The 14088-nt window shown below is 39.0% G+C and overlaps 1 protein-coding gene across 2 annotated transcripts in view; it reads left to right on the top strand.

The window, feature by feature from the left end:
• Positions 1–118: 118 nt before the first annotated feature.
• The window catches only part of APLF (aprataxin and PNKP like factor), a 95430-nt gene continuing 81460 nt past the window's right edge, over positions 119–14088 (top strand). The window contains exon 1 of one of the 2 annotated variants that reach the window (XM_015112593.3): positions 119–394. In XM_015112593.3, the coding sequence (XP_014968079.2) occupies positions 299–394 (96 nt within the window). In that variant the 5' untranslated portion in view covers positions 119–298. The remainder of the gene's footprint in view (positions 395–14088) is intronic. The other variant, XM_028832435.2, reaches the window with a different exon arrangement.

Genomic DNA, 14088 nt, shown 5'->3' with positions numbered 1-14088 from the left:
TACAAGGCCCGGCGTCCTCCAAGAAGGGAGGGAGGTGAAAAGGGTGGTGGGGAATAAGCCGGGGTTTTTAAACAATAATTTTGAGGCGGCGTGACTGGGGAATCCCCGATTGCGTCATCAGTAGGCGTGGAGGGACGGGACTCGGGAAACTGCGCTGGGGCTGGGCTCTGACAGGACCGGCGCAGGCGCGGGTAGCCTTTGCGGCCCTCCCCCGCTGTTTTTCCCAAGTCCTGGGCTTTCCCCGCGGAAACAGCGGAGGGGCCAGTCTCCTGGCGAAGGGGCCTAATCCTTGCCCGCCATGCCCGGGGGCTTCGAGCTGCAGCCGCGGGACGGCGGTCCCCGGGTGGCCCTGGCGCCCGGGGAGACTGTGATCGGCCGCGGGCCGCTGCTGGGAGTAAGTGTGGGCGGGGGCTCGGCGGACCCCGAAAGCCGTGGAGGTCCGCTCCGGCGCCTGAAGACCGGCCCTAGTCCTAGCCCTATTCCCCACCGCGCTGGTCCGCCGGTCTGGATTTTATAAGTTTGGGGCCGCAAGTTTTTCAGTTACCTTTAAGCAATTCACAAACATTTCTTTATGTTGCTTTAAAAACACTGACTGTATTACCATTATTATCTTTTCCGGGGTTTGGCAAACTAGAGTCTGGGGGCCAAATCCAGCCTATGTTTGTATGGCCCCGTGAACTAAGAATGATTCTTAAATTCTAAAATGTAAAATATAAACAAAAAACCTACCAATTTTTCCGGGAGAATATTGCTGCAAGGGTTCAGGGTATTGTGGCTTGTCCTGTAAAGCCTAAAATATTTACGGTAGTCTCTGGCCCTTTACAGAAAAGTTTGCCAAACCGTGATATTATGTCTTCTAGGCTAATTTAAGCTTTGGTCTCCTTTGCAGAGCTGTGTGGACCTTATTTATTTATTTGTATTATTTATTATTTCCAGTAAAATGAGTAGCTAATCCTTAATAAGGAATGTGTATAGCGTTCGAGTCATTGGTCTAAGGAGACATTATCTATACCAACATCTTTAACTGTCAGGTATTTTTATTATCCTCATTGTTCAGATGAGAAAATTGAGCCATACATACGTTATTTAAGGTCCATGCATAAGCTTTTGGACACAATGCCACAAAACTAAATATTCTCTACCTTCTTTGGGAGGTTTAGGAATGAGAACATTTGCATATTGCATTCCAGAATTCTATAGAGCTCTTCTTAAGTACATCTAGTTTTTAATTTTTTTCTTTAACATTCAGCATTTCTTTTTAGTGCTCACTGTGTAGAACATTTTGCAGATTCTAGCACTGTGGGGCATACAAAGATGAATGGAACATGGGTCCCTGCCCGCTAGGAGTTTTCTCTTGGGACTGGGAGACACCTGTGTCAGTGAGCTAACACCAAAGAGTGAGGAGTGTTTACTGTTATCCTGATTGACTTCTAGAGTCTAAATGGAACCATTGGTACTTGCCTTAGGTCCCTTCTGGGAGCAGGGAAAGGAGTGGTAGTTTAAGATTGTGTTATGGAAATTGGTCCTAAAGGCGTGTGTGTGTTGTGTGTTGTGTACATACACATGTGCATGTAGTACGGTTATTGAGACAGTACTCAATTGCTGTTCTTTTTTTTAACTGACAAGTGATTATTTAAATGTTTAACATCATTTCAATTTTTTTTTTCGTCGTTTATTAGCCTTACAAACACTGGAAGGAACTGGAGGCTTTATTTTTCTGTTTTTCTTTTAAATTCGTAGGTTAGAAACTTAGAGTATGTGTTTCATCTAGTAATCATGTGTCTGGTGACTAATGAGTTTTGACTTGCTTAAGACATTGTCACCAGTAGAGTACCTGGGTCTGGTTAAAAGATGGATGAATTTTAGGGCCGTGTTGTAGAAACTTGGCAACAGATTGCATACCCTTTCATTATTTGTAGCTTGTTCTTTGTGTTGTCGACTTGCTAATGTGAGATGAGCCTATTTGGTATCTGTTTTTTAAAATGATAGGGAGTGAAAGCTGGGCAATTATCTGGTCAAGATCTTGCTTTTCCTTTTAAAATAACATTCAGGGATGAGATTCTGTTGCCAAGGTTGGCAGGTATCAGAAGTGCTTATGAATGACATCCTAAGTGTGTTAAAGGAAAAATTTGGAGAACAAACAAATCACCTTGTAGTTTTTTCGATTTTGGAGCTGACAGATGCACTCGATTCTTCTCCGCAGTGGTTAAAACACAACATAAGGGCCCCTGTTTCCAACAACAGGAATTCCAGTGAGACTTATTTTTGTTTTGTGAGAGAGCGAAGACTGAGTTCTAAGTGGAAAACTCAGTAAGTTCATTGTAAATTGGTATACATTGGAAATGATTAATATAAATAAGGATGATTTTGAACTTTCTTAATTGGGCACGTTTTTCTGAGACAAGCTTCACAAACCTTGATGGCCACACAAACATAAAAGTTTATAATCCCACTGTGTAAAATAGTCTTAGTAGTAAAACAGTTTGACAATGAGAATATTTTTATATTTTTACGGTGGTAGGAAAACACAGAGAAACCTGTCACAAACAAAGGACAATGAAATTTAATCTTTCTTGTGCCCTTTGCTTTCACGTGAGTCATCAGAGAACCCCAGCTCTTTGTTTACTAGATTTTGATTCTGCTTCATGATTGGCATCAGTTAGATGGTTTTACAGCAGGATTTATCTTCAGAGAACTTAAGTTAAAACAGCCAATCCAAAAGATTACATATTGTGTAATTCTATTTATATAACATTATTGAAATTGCAGATTGCAAAATTTCAAAAATGGAGAACAGATTAGTGGTTGCCAAAGGTTAAAAAATTAGGCAGGAGGGCAGATGGGAATGGATATGGCTATAAAATAGCAACGTGAGGGATATTTATGGTGACAGAAATGTGCTTTGTCTGGACTGTGTCAATATCAATATCTTAGGTTGATGTATTGTACTGTAGTTTTGTAAGATGTTACCATTGGGGGAAACTGGATAAATGGTACAAGAGATATTTCTATATTATATCTTTCAACTACATGTGAATCTACCATTATCTTAAGAAAATTTTATTTTAAAGGGTTTTATAGAACAACATGTCAAGCACTGTTAGGCCAAAGTATTTGCTTTATGATTTTTAATTCAAGCTGTTACACTCTTAAATGAAATCTACTATTTTTGATTTCAGATTTTTCTTCTTTTGTTTTGACAGCAGGGATTATATGACACATTTCCTTATGATCGATTTCCCTTCTAGGGATATCTAGTGAGACTCTCTCAATGTAGATGTAATTAAATTGACTGCTTTGATTAAAAAGAGAAGAGTCCCCAGTTGGGGGAACAGGGAAGGTCATAGGCTTCAGTATAGACTCTTCAGGTGGCATCAGTTCACCACTTCTAAGAATGTTGTAAATGTTCTACAAAGTTTACACAAAGTAACTATCCCCTGACCTGGCAGCTCTGTACTGGGGAACTGCTTGTTGCAGAATCCTCCTGGCTGTCTTGGAATGCTGTTCCTACCCCCTCCAACGTAGGTTTCTTCCCTGACACTTCCTTTATTTCTAGATTTGCCCTTCCCTCATTTTATTATTTAGCCTACAACCAGTACCTAGCACATAGTAGGCCTTCAACACATGATTTCTTCTTCCTTCCATTTCTGCATCTCAGCCTCTCATTCACTCTACCCTCAAAAAGAGCCTATTTGTGACTTAGATATGAAAAAGGGTTATCATTGAGTTTTGAAGTGAATTTAAATATAGTAAAGATGCAGTCCTACCAACTGCTAGATCTTAAGGAGTAACATTCACAATGAATTAAGTTTTAACATTTTTCCTATTTTGTTGATGGATAATTCGCTAAATTCAGGAAATAGTTGATAAATAAGTACTATGGTTGGATGGGAGGGAGTATAGGAGAAATAAAGATGAATGAGAGACAAGTCCTTGCTCTCAAGAAACTTACAGTTTTGTAGGTTTGAGAGACAAATAAACAAGTATTAATAACTAAACAAGGTTACAGCCTCACACGGGGACTGGAGCCAGGCTGACACTTGGAGTGAGCGAAGTGGGAGGGAAGAAGAAACAACATAGGGACATTGATAAATGACAACAGTTCTGCCTCAGTGTTGGGAAGGCCACAAGAAGAGGGTCTCTGTGCAATCCCTGCTACTTTCCCTTATTCCCACTTGATAACTGTCATACTGTTTTTTTAAGAATAGTAAGAAATTTGAATTTTTAGATATAATCCTTGATTTTTAAAAGGTCACATTTTATTAAAAGTTTTGTTTAAATACTATGAGTCTGTTGATGAAGAGTTAAATTCTATAAAATATTTCCAGAGATTTATTCTGAGCCAAATATGAGTGACCATGGCCCATGACACAGCCCTCAGGAGGTCCTGAGAACATGTTCCCAAGGTGGTCAGGGTACAGCTTGGTTTTTATATATTTTAGGGAGGCATGAGACATCAATCAAATACATTTAAGAAATACATTGGTTTGGTTCAGAAAGGCGGGCCAACCCAAAGCAGGGGCTTCCAGGCTATAGGTAAATTTAAACATTTTCTGGTTGACAATTGGTTGAGTTTATCTGAAGACCTGAGATCAAAGGAAATGTGCAGGTTAAGATAAAGGCTTATGGAGACCAAGTTTATTGTGCAGAGCTCTCAGATCGCAGACTTTAGAGATAGCAAGTTGCAAAAATGTTTCTTATCAGACAGGAAAGGGTTCCTGGCTCTTAATTGATTATCTCCTGGATCTGGAAAGGAAGGAAGGGAAACAAGGGGGAAAAGGGATTCCCTGTAGAATGTGGATTTTTCCCACAAGAGACTTTGCAGGGCAATTCCAAGGTATGGCAAAGAAATATATTTTAGGGTAAAACATTTTGATTTTCTTCCTTGTTATGCCTGAGTCAGACTGGAAAGTAAGTCACGTTATACAGGGTTAAATAAAACTCATCTGATGATAATCTATAGTTTGTAGGGCATGACCTCCCAGACCCCTTAGAAAGGAATTTAGGCAAGATTAAAAAAAAAAAATCAGAGCTTAGTCCTCAAGCTAGACAGAATGATGTCACAGGGTACAGAGAAGTATAAGAAGGAACCTGAAGTTAAGAGGTGGGATCAGGGAAAGAAAGCTTCATGAACTTGGTTGCATGTTGAGTTTGACTGTGGTGTGTTGGGACAGTTAGAATTTTGGTAGGTGAAGAGTGGGTGGGGTAAGGAAGGGCTTGTGTGGTTTAAGGCTCTAAGATGTGGCGTGTTGGATAATTGGGTAAGTGTTGACCAGGCTTGTGGGATGATCACATTACGTCAATGATCTCGTTTAACTTTTACAAACATTGTTTTTTAATATATTAGTTTTTAAAGTAGACTTTATTTTATGGAGCAGTTTTAGGTTCACAGCAAAACTGAGTGGAAAGTACAGAGAGTTCCCATATACTCTCTGTCCTCTTACATGTACAGCTTCCCCCACCATCAACATTCGGCATAGTATGGTATGTTTGTTGCAATTGATGAATCCACATTGACATGTCATTATCACCCAAAGTTCATAGTTTACACTGGAGTTAATCTTGGTATTGCACATCCTGTGGGTTTTGACAAATGTATAATGCCATGTATCTACCATTGCAGTGTAACACAGAATTGTTCCACTGCCCTAAAATTTTCTGTGCTCTGCCTATTCATCCCCCAGAGGCTCCCTGGGACTCCTGGCAACTACTGGACTCTTACTTTCTCCATAGTTTTGTCTTTTTCAGAATGTCATAGAGTTCTAGTCATATAGTACATAACCTTTTCAGATTTCACTTAGTAATATGTATTTAAGGTTCCTCCACGTCTTTTCATGGCTTCATAGCTCATTTCTTTTTAGTGATGAATAATATTCCATTTTCGGTTTATCCATTCACCTACTAAAGGTCATCTTGGTTGCTTTCAAGTTTTAGTGGTCATGGATAATACAATTACAAACATTTGGGTGCAGATTTTTGTGTGGACATAGGTTTTCAGCTCATTTAGGTAAATACTAAGGAGCACAGTTGCTGGATTGGATAGTAAAGTTGTATAGTAATAGTATGTTTAGTGTTGTAAGAAACTGCCAAACTGTCTTCCAGAGCAGCTGTACTATTTGCATTCCCACTAGCAATGAATGACAGTTCTTGTCGCTGGACATCCTTATCAACATTTGGTGTTATCAGTGTTTTAAATTTTGATCATTCTAATAGATGTGAGATAAATAACTTTTCATATATATATTCTGAGTGGACAAAAATACAACAGTCAACACAGATGACTCCTGTGTCATTGAATATGTGGTGATTTCCCCCTACCAATGAGCAAGCAGTCACTTTTGCAGCAGACATCAACTGGGTGTCCTCTAATTCAATTTAATTCTGACACCATCTATCTGGAGATAGCATCAGCTCCTACAGGTTGAGGGCTCAGTTCCCAAGATTTCCCCCAACTTCTGATGCCAATTACAAGCCCCAAGTTGTTTTACCTGTGCTTCTGAACCACTGGCTGTAAACTGGGGATCCCATGGCCCTTTCCTTGGACTCTATTAATTTGCTAGAGCAGCTCCTAGAACTGGTTTGTTATAAAGGATATGACAAAGGATACAGATGAGGAGATGCATAGGGCAAGCTATGGAAAGGGGTACTGAGCTTCCATGCCCTCAACAAGTGTGTCACCCTCCAGAAACCTCTACATGTTCACCTGTTTGGAAGCTTTCCTAACCCTGTCCCCTTTGGGTTTTTATGGAGTCATCATTATTTAGTCTTGATTGATTAAACCGTTGGCCGTTAGTGATCAGCTAACCCTTCAGCACCTCTCATCTCCCTAGAGGAGGCTGGGGCTTGGGGCTGAAAGTCCCAATTCTCTAATCACACCTTGGTCTTTCCAGTGACTGGCTCCCACTCTGAAGCTATCTAGGGGCTGCTGGCTGTCACTTAACTCATTAGTATACAAAAAGACCTCACTGGGGAGATTCTGAGGATTTTAGTGGTTATGCCAGGCAACAGGGACAAAGACTATATTTTACAATTATATATATCTTCCCCTGAATTAATGCCTTCAAATTGTCATCCCCCATTTACTACTTATCATGAATAAGCTATCTTCTCACATGTCTTCATACTTTTGTATGAGTTCCTTTCTTTGGTAATTTGATTCTGTAGGTAGTGTCTGGGTATATGTGTTTTTTTGAGATGGACTTTTTTTCTCGTTGCCCAGGTTGGAGTTCAATGGTGTGATCTTGGCTCACCACAACCTCCGCCTTCTGGGTTCAAGAGATTCTCCTACCTCAGCCTCCCAAGTAGCTGGGATTACAGGCATGTGCCACCATGTCCGGCTGATTTTGTATTTTTAGTAGAGACAGGGTTTCTCCATGTTGATCAGGCTGGTCTCGAACTCCTGACCTTAGGTGATCTCCCCACCTGAGCCTCCCAAAGTGCTGAGATTACACACGTGAGCCTCCGCTCCCGGGTGGGTATCTGTATTTTTAAAAGCTCTGAAGATGATTCTACTGCAAAGCCAGAGTTAAAAACCACTTCTAGACACACTAAGTAGAGTACTTGGCACACAATGGGTCTTTAAGAAATGTCTGCTGAACTGAACTGAATAAGCAAAATAACTACTTAGACACGTTAATTTTCCAGTCCCAAGTGGTGCTTTAAACCCACTTTTGTCTTCTTAAGCTCTCTTTATGTCTTTACTTACTGCGTTGCCTCTGTCATCATCTATTAATGATGATGTTCTCACACTTGTGCAGCATTCACTGTGTAAGCAGCATTGCAAGCCAAACAGGTAGGATGAGTTGAAATTTCAGTGACATCTTGATAGTCAGCACAATTTCATCATATTGGCTAACAATTCAGCAGCCTTGAATTCGAGCTCAAAAACCACTGGATTTACTTTTTAAAATCTAAATGATCCATATTAATCAGTATTGTGAATTAGACAGGTGTCTGTGAGGTTGCCTGATAACCTACCATTTATACCATTATTCTTATGGGAAAGCATATTCACAAGTTCCAAAGAACATTTCACCTCAAATATATTAACCTTTTAAAGAGAACTTGATTTCTGAATTGAAGTGTATATGGAGAGTCTCTGGGCAAAATCAAGTCTATTTCTTCATACTTGCCCCTTCTTAACATCAGAAGTTGGACTTTGGTACATTCCAGATACAATAATGTTAAACATCTTATATCAACTACTTTTGCTCTATTGAGGAATAAGACTGACCTCTCATCAAATATTATGGCAGAGTCTCAGCATAGATAACTGAGCTCTGGAATGCATGCTGGACTTGGCACTGGGAAGATCTCTAGATAAGAAAATTTTATGATTTGTAGACTTCTTTATAGTAACCAGTCTGGATTCAGTTTGAGTCTTTCTATAGATATATATATATAATTTTTTTTTAACTTACCCTCTGCTCCACAAAAGTGGGAGGAAATAATCTAATAAAATTATGTATAAAATAGATCCCATGCTTTTTTTTGTTTTTTTGTTTTTTGTTTTTTAGGTTTGTGCATTTCACCATAATACTGGCTCAAACCCTATACTAGATGACTTTCTGTTTTTCTCTACCATGAAAATTTGAATTTGTCTTTTTTTGTCTGTTGTTGATACAGCAAACTAGATAGTCTTTTGGGAAAGTACTGTAAATTGTGAAGTATTGTGTAAAGTAATTTTTTTTTATATGTATTATGCTCTTTCCCAATTTTGCAAGATTATATACTCAGTGTAGAAAATGTAGGACTTTCACCTGTAATCCCAGCACTTTGGGAGGCCGAGGCGGGCGGATCACCTGAGGTCAGGAGTTCGAGACCAGCCCGATCAACATGATGAAAGCCCATTTCTACTAAAAATACGGAAATTAGCTGGGTGTAGTGGTGCACACCTGTAATCCCAGCTACTTGGGAGGCGGAGGCAGGAAAATCGTTTGAACCCGGGAGGCAGAGGTTGCAGTGAGCTGAGATTGTGCCATTGCACTCCAGCCTGGGCAACAGAGTGAGACTCAAAAAAAAAAAAAAAAAAAAAAGTAGGAATTTCACCAATATCAAGTAAGCAGGAAGACAAAATAAGCACTTCGAAGTCAATTACCAAGACATAAGCACTGTAAACATTCAATGTAGTTCTTTCATGTATTGAATCTGTGTACATAGGTATATAGATTTTACTCAGTATATGTATTGTGCAATAGTTACCACTGATTTTTCATTAATACTATAAATTTTGTTATTAATATTCTGAATAGTATTTTCAGTGCAACCTTCCAGTGGCTTACTGTCACACTTAAAACCCAAAGTCCTAATGGGTATGAGGTTTCCTTTTGGAGTGATGAATACATCCTGGAAATAGAAGTGATGGTTGCACAATTTTGTGAATACAGTTAACCCTGAACAACGTGGGTTTTGAACTGCATAGGTCCACTTCTATGCAGATTCAACAAATATATTGGAAAAGTTTTTGGAGATTTGTGACAATTTGAAAAAACTCACAAACTCTATATTTAAAAAACATTGAAAAATTAAGAAGATACGTAATGAATAAATGAAATATATGTAGGTAGTAGTCTAGCTTATCATTTACTACCATAAAATATATTCAAATATATTGTAAAAAGGTAAAATTTATCAAAACATATACACACAAACACAGAGTGTACATAGTGCCATTTGCAGTTGAGAGAAATGTAGACAAATGTAAAGCATAAAATTCACTGTAGTACATACCGTACTTCTGTAATAATTTCTGGCCACTTCTTGTTGCTGTTTTGGTGAGCTCTACTGTTGCAGGTATCTGCTTACAACAACATGTGATGTGAATCATCTCAGCATAAGCAGTTCAACTCTCCAGTAAATTGTGTATCATAATAAAAATGGATCTCAGCTGGGTGTGTTGGTTCATGCCTGTAATCCTAGCACTTTGGGAGGCTGAAGGACTCCCAAAGGACTGCTTGAGCCTGGAGTTCAAGATCAGCCTGGACAACATAATGGGACTCCATCTCTACAAAAAGTAAATTAAAAAAAACAAAAAATTAGCTGAGCATGGTGGTGCATGCCTGTAATCCCAGCTACTTGGAGGCTGAGATGGGAACCTCACTTGAGCCTGTGAGATTGAGGCAGCAGTGAGCCATGATTGCACCATTATACTCCAGCCTGAGTGACAGTTTGAGACCCTGTCTGTATTAGTCTGTTCTCACACTGCTAATAAAGACATACCCAAAACTGGGTAATTTGTAAAGGAAAGAAGCTTAATTGACTCACAGTTCCATATGGCTGAGGAGGCCTCATAATCTTGGCGGACGGTGAATGGGGAGCAAAGTCAGACATCTTACATGGCATCAGGCAAGAGAGCTTGTGCAGGGGTGAGACTTATTTACTACTCTGAGAACAGTATGGGAGAAACCACCCCCTGATTCAGTTATCTCCACCTGGTCCTACCCTTGACATGTGGGATTATTACAGTACAAGGTGTGATTTGGGTCGGGACACAGCCAAACTATACTATATCAATGTCTTTAGAAAAAAAAGGGGGGGGATCTCTCGTGAGTCTTCTATTTTTCTATTGTGTTTAGTGCAATATCGTAAACCTTGATTAACACACCATGGGACCATGGGACCTATATGAAATAATACCACTAGTGATGCTGGAAGTTCTCCCAAAAAGCGGAGAAAAATAATGGCAGAAAAAAAAAAAAGCAGAGAAAAATTACAAGAAGTTGAATTCCTTGATACATATAATAGATTAAGGTCTGCAGCTGTGTTGCCTGCCATTTCAAAATAAATGAATACAGCGTATGGATGACTGTAAAAAAAGAAAAGGAAATTCATGAAGCTTTCACTGCAGCTATGCCAGCAGGTGGGAAAACCTTGCACTTTTTGTAAAACACCTTTTTATCTTGTACTGAAAATGCAATTTTTATGTGGATACAGGCTTGCTATAAGAAAAACATACCTATAGACTCTAATATGATTCAAGAAAAAGCAAAGTCATTATATGGCAACCTAAAGCAAAAAGAGGGTAAAAGATCTAAAGCTGGAGAATTTAATGCCAGCAAAGAATGGTTTAATAATTTTAAAAAGATGTTTGGCTTTTAAAATGTCAAGGTAACAGAAAATGCAGTTTCTGCTGCCCAGGCAGCAGCAGATGTATTCCCAGATGTCATTAAGATAATCATTGAGGCGAAAGGATGTCTGTCTGAACAGGTTTTTAAATGTGGATCAAAGTGCCTTGCTCTGGGGAAAAAAAAAAAAGCCACAAAGGACAGTTATTAGTAAGGAAGAGAAGTGAGCACTGGGATTTAAGGCAGGAAAGGATAGGCAGTTCTACTGTTTTGTGCAAATGCAGTTGGGTTTATGATTAGTACTGCCCTTATCTACAAAGATGCTAACCCCTGAGCCTTAGAGGGAAAAGATAACCACCAGCTGCCATTCTTTTGGTTGTACAAAGAGAAAGTCTAGGCATGAAAATCCTTTTTCTGAATTGGTTCTATCAATGCTTTGTCCTTGAAGTCAGGAAGTACCTTGCCAGTAAGAGACCGCCTTTTAGAATTCTTTTGAACAATGCCTCTGGCCACCCAGAGCCCCATGAGTTCAGTAATGAAGGTGCTGAGGTGGTCTACTTTCCCCCAAACACAACATCTCTAATTCAGCCACTAGATGAGGGAGTCATAAGGACTTTTAAGGCTCATTATACACAGTACTCTATGGAAAAGATTGTCAGGGTTATGGAAGAGAACCTCCCTAGAGAGAACATCATGAGTCCGGAAGGATTACACCATTGAAGATACCATTGTTGTTACAGAAAAAGTCATGAAAGCCATCAAGCCTGAAGCAGTGAATTCTTGCTGAAGAAAACTGTCCAGATGATGTGCATGACTTCACAGAGTTTACGACAAAGCCAATCAAATAAATTATGAAAGAGATTGTGGATATGGCCAAAAAGTCGGGGGTAAAGGATTTCAAGGTATAGATATTGGAGAAATTCAAGAGCTAATAAACACTAATTAACAGAAGACAACTTGATGGAGACAAATGCTTCTGAACCAGTACCAGAAATGAGGAAGATGATGTAGAAGCAGCAGTGCCAGTAAACAAACCGACACTAAACACTCTGGCAGAAGGGTTATGTTTATTCAACACTGCTTTTCTTTTACAACATGGACCTTTCTATGATACAGACCCTGAAACTAAACAAATGGTAGAATAGGATTGGAAATGTATAAAAACTTTTTTTTTTTAAAGAAATGGAAAGCAAAAAAGTTAGGCAAGTTATCATGTATTTTCATAAAACACCAAGTATGTCTGCCTTTCTTGCCTTTCCTTCTACCTCCTTTACCTTTTACACCTTTGCCACCCTGAGACAGCATGAGCAGCTCCTCCTATTCCTCCTCCTCCTCCTCCTCAGCCTACTCAAGGTGAAGACAATGAAGATGAAGATCTGAATGATGATCCACTTCCACTTAATGAATAGTACATATATTTTCTCTCCCTTATGATTTTCTTAAAACATTCTCTTTTCTCTAGCTTACTTTATTATAAGAATACACTGTAAAATACATATAACATGCAAAATATGTGTTAAGCAATTATTTATAATTGATTAAGGCTTCCAGTCAACAGTAGGCTATTGGTAGTTAAGTTTTGAGGGAGTCAAGGTTGGTTTCCCTAAGCCCCATATTGTTTTAAGTTAAAGTATCCTGTAAGTTTATTGAATTTGTTTATCAGTTTTAAGAGTTCTTTTGGTGGAGTCTTTAGGTTTTTCTAGATGTGAGATCATGTTATCTACAAGCAGGGATGATTCTGCTTCCTCCTTTCCATTTAGATGCTCTTTTTTTTTTTTTTTTTGAGACAGAGTGCTGGAGTGCAGTGGCATGATCTCGGCTCACTGCAACCTCCATCTCCCAGGTTCAAGCAATTCTCTGCCTCAGCCTCCCCAGTAGCTGGGATTACAGGCACCCACCACCATGCCCAGCTAATTTTTGTATTTTTAGTAGAGATGGGGTTTCACCATCTTGGCCAGGCTGGTCTTGAACTCCTGACCTTGTGATTCACCTGTCTTGGCCTCCCAAAGTGCTGGGATTACAGGTGTGAGCCACCATGCCTGGCTGATTTTTTTTTTCTTACCTAATTGCTCTGGCTAGGACTAATAGTACTATATTTAGTAAGAGTGGTAGTAGTGGGGCATCCTTAGCTTGTTCCAATTCTTAGAAGAAAAGGTTTCATCTTTTCCCTTTTCCATATGATGTTAGCTGTGGGTTTGTCGTATATACCCTTTATTGTGTTGAGGTATGTTTCTTCTATACCTGATTTGTTGAGTGTTTATCATGAAGGGATGTTGAATTATATCGAATACTTTTTCTGAATCTCTTGAGATCATATGGTTTTTGTCCTTAATTCTGTTGATGTGATGTATCACATTTATTGATTTGTGTATGTTTGAACCATCATTGTATCCCTGGGATAAATTTCACTTGATCATGCTGTATAATCTTTTTAATGTGTTCTTGGATTCAGTTTGCTAGTATTTTTTTGAGGATTTTTGAATCTATATGTTCATCAGGGATGTTGGCTTGTAATTTTCTTTTTTTGTGTGTTTGTGTGTCCTTGTCTGGTTTTGGTTTCAGGGTCATACTGGCGTTATGTAATGAACTTGTAATAGTTCCTTTCCCTTTAATTTTTTGGAATAGGTTGAGAAGAATTGGTGTTAGTCTTTTTTAAAAATTTGGTAGAATTCAGCATGAAGCCATGTAGTAACTCCTTTAAGTATTTCTTGTAGGGCTTGTTGAGTGGTGATGGAATTCCCTTAATTTTTGCTTGTTTGGGAAAACTTCATTTCTAAAGGATAGCTTTACTGCGTATCCTACATCCTGGCTGGCAGGTTTTTGTTTGTTTGTTTGTTTGTTTTTTTCCTTTCAGCACTAAATATATCATCCCATTTTCTCAGCCTGTTAAAGTTTCTGCTGAGAAATCTGCTGTTAGTCTAATGGCCATTCCCTTTTATGTGACTTGATGATTTTTTCTTGTTTGTAGAATTTTCTTGTTGTCTTTGACTTTTGAAAATTTGACTGTAAGTGCCTTGGAGAGGAC

The sequence above is a fragment of the Macaca mulatta genome, chromosome 13 (assembly GCF_049350105.2).
Source record: "Macaca mulatta isolate MMU2019108-1 chromosome 13, T2T-MMU8v2.0, whole genome shotgun sequence".
Taxonomy (NCBI): Eukaryota; Metazoa; Chordata; class Mammalia; order Primates; family Cercopithecidae; genus Macaca; species Macaca mulatta.
The sequence above is the reverse complement of the archived record's forward strand: the minus strand, read 5'-3'. Positions and strand labels throughout refer to the sequence as shown.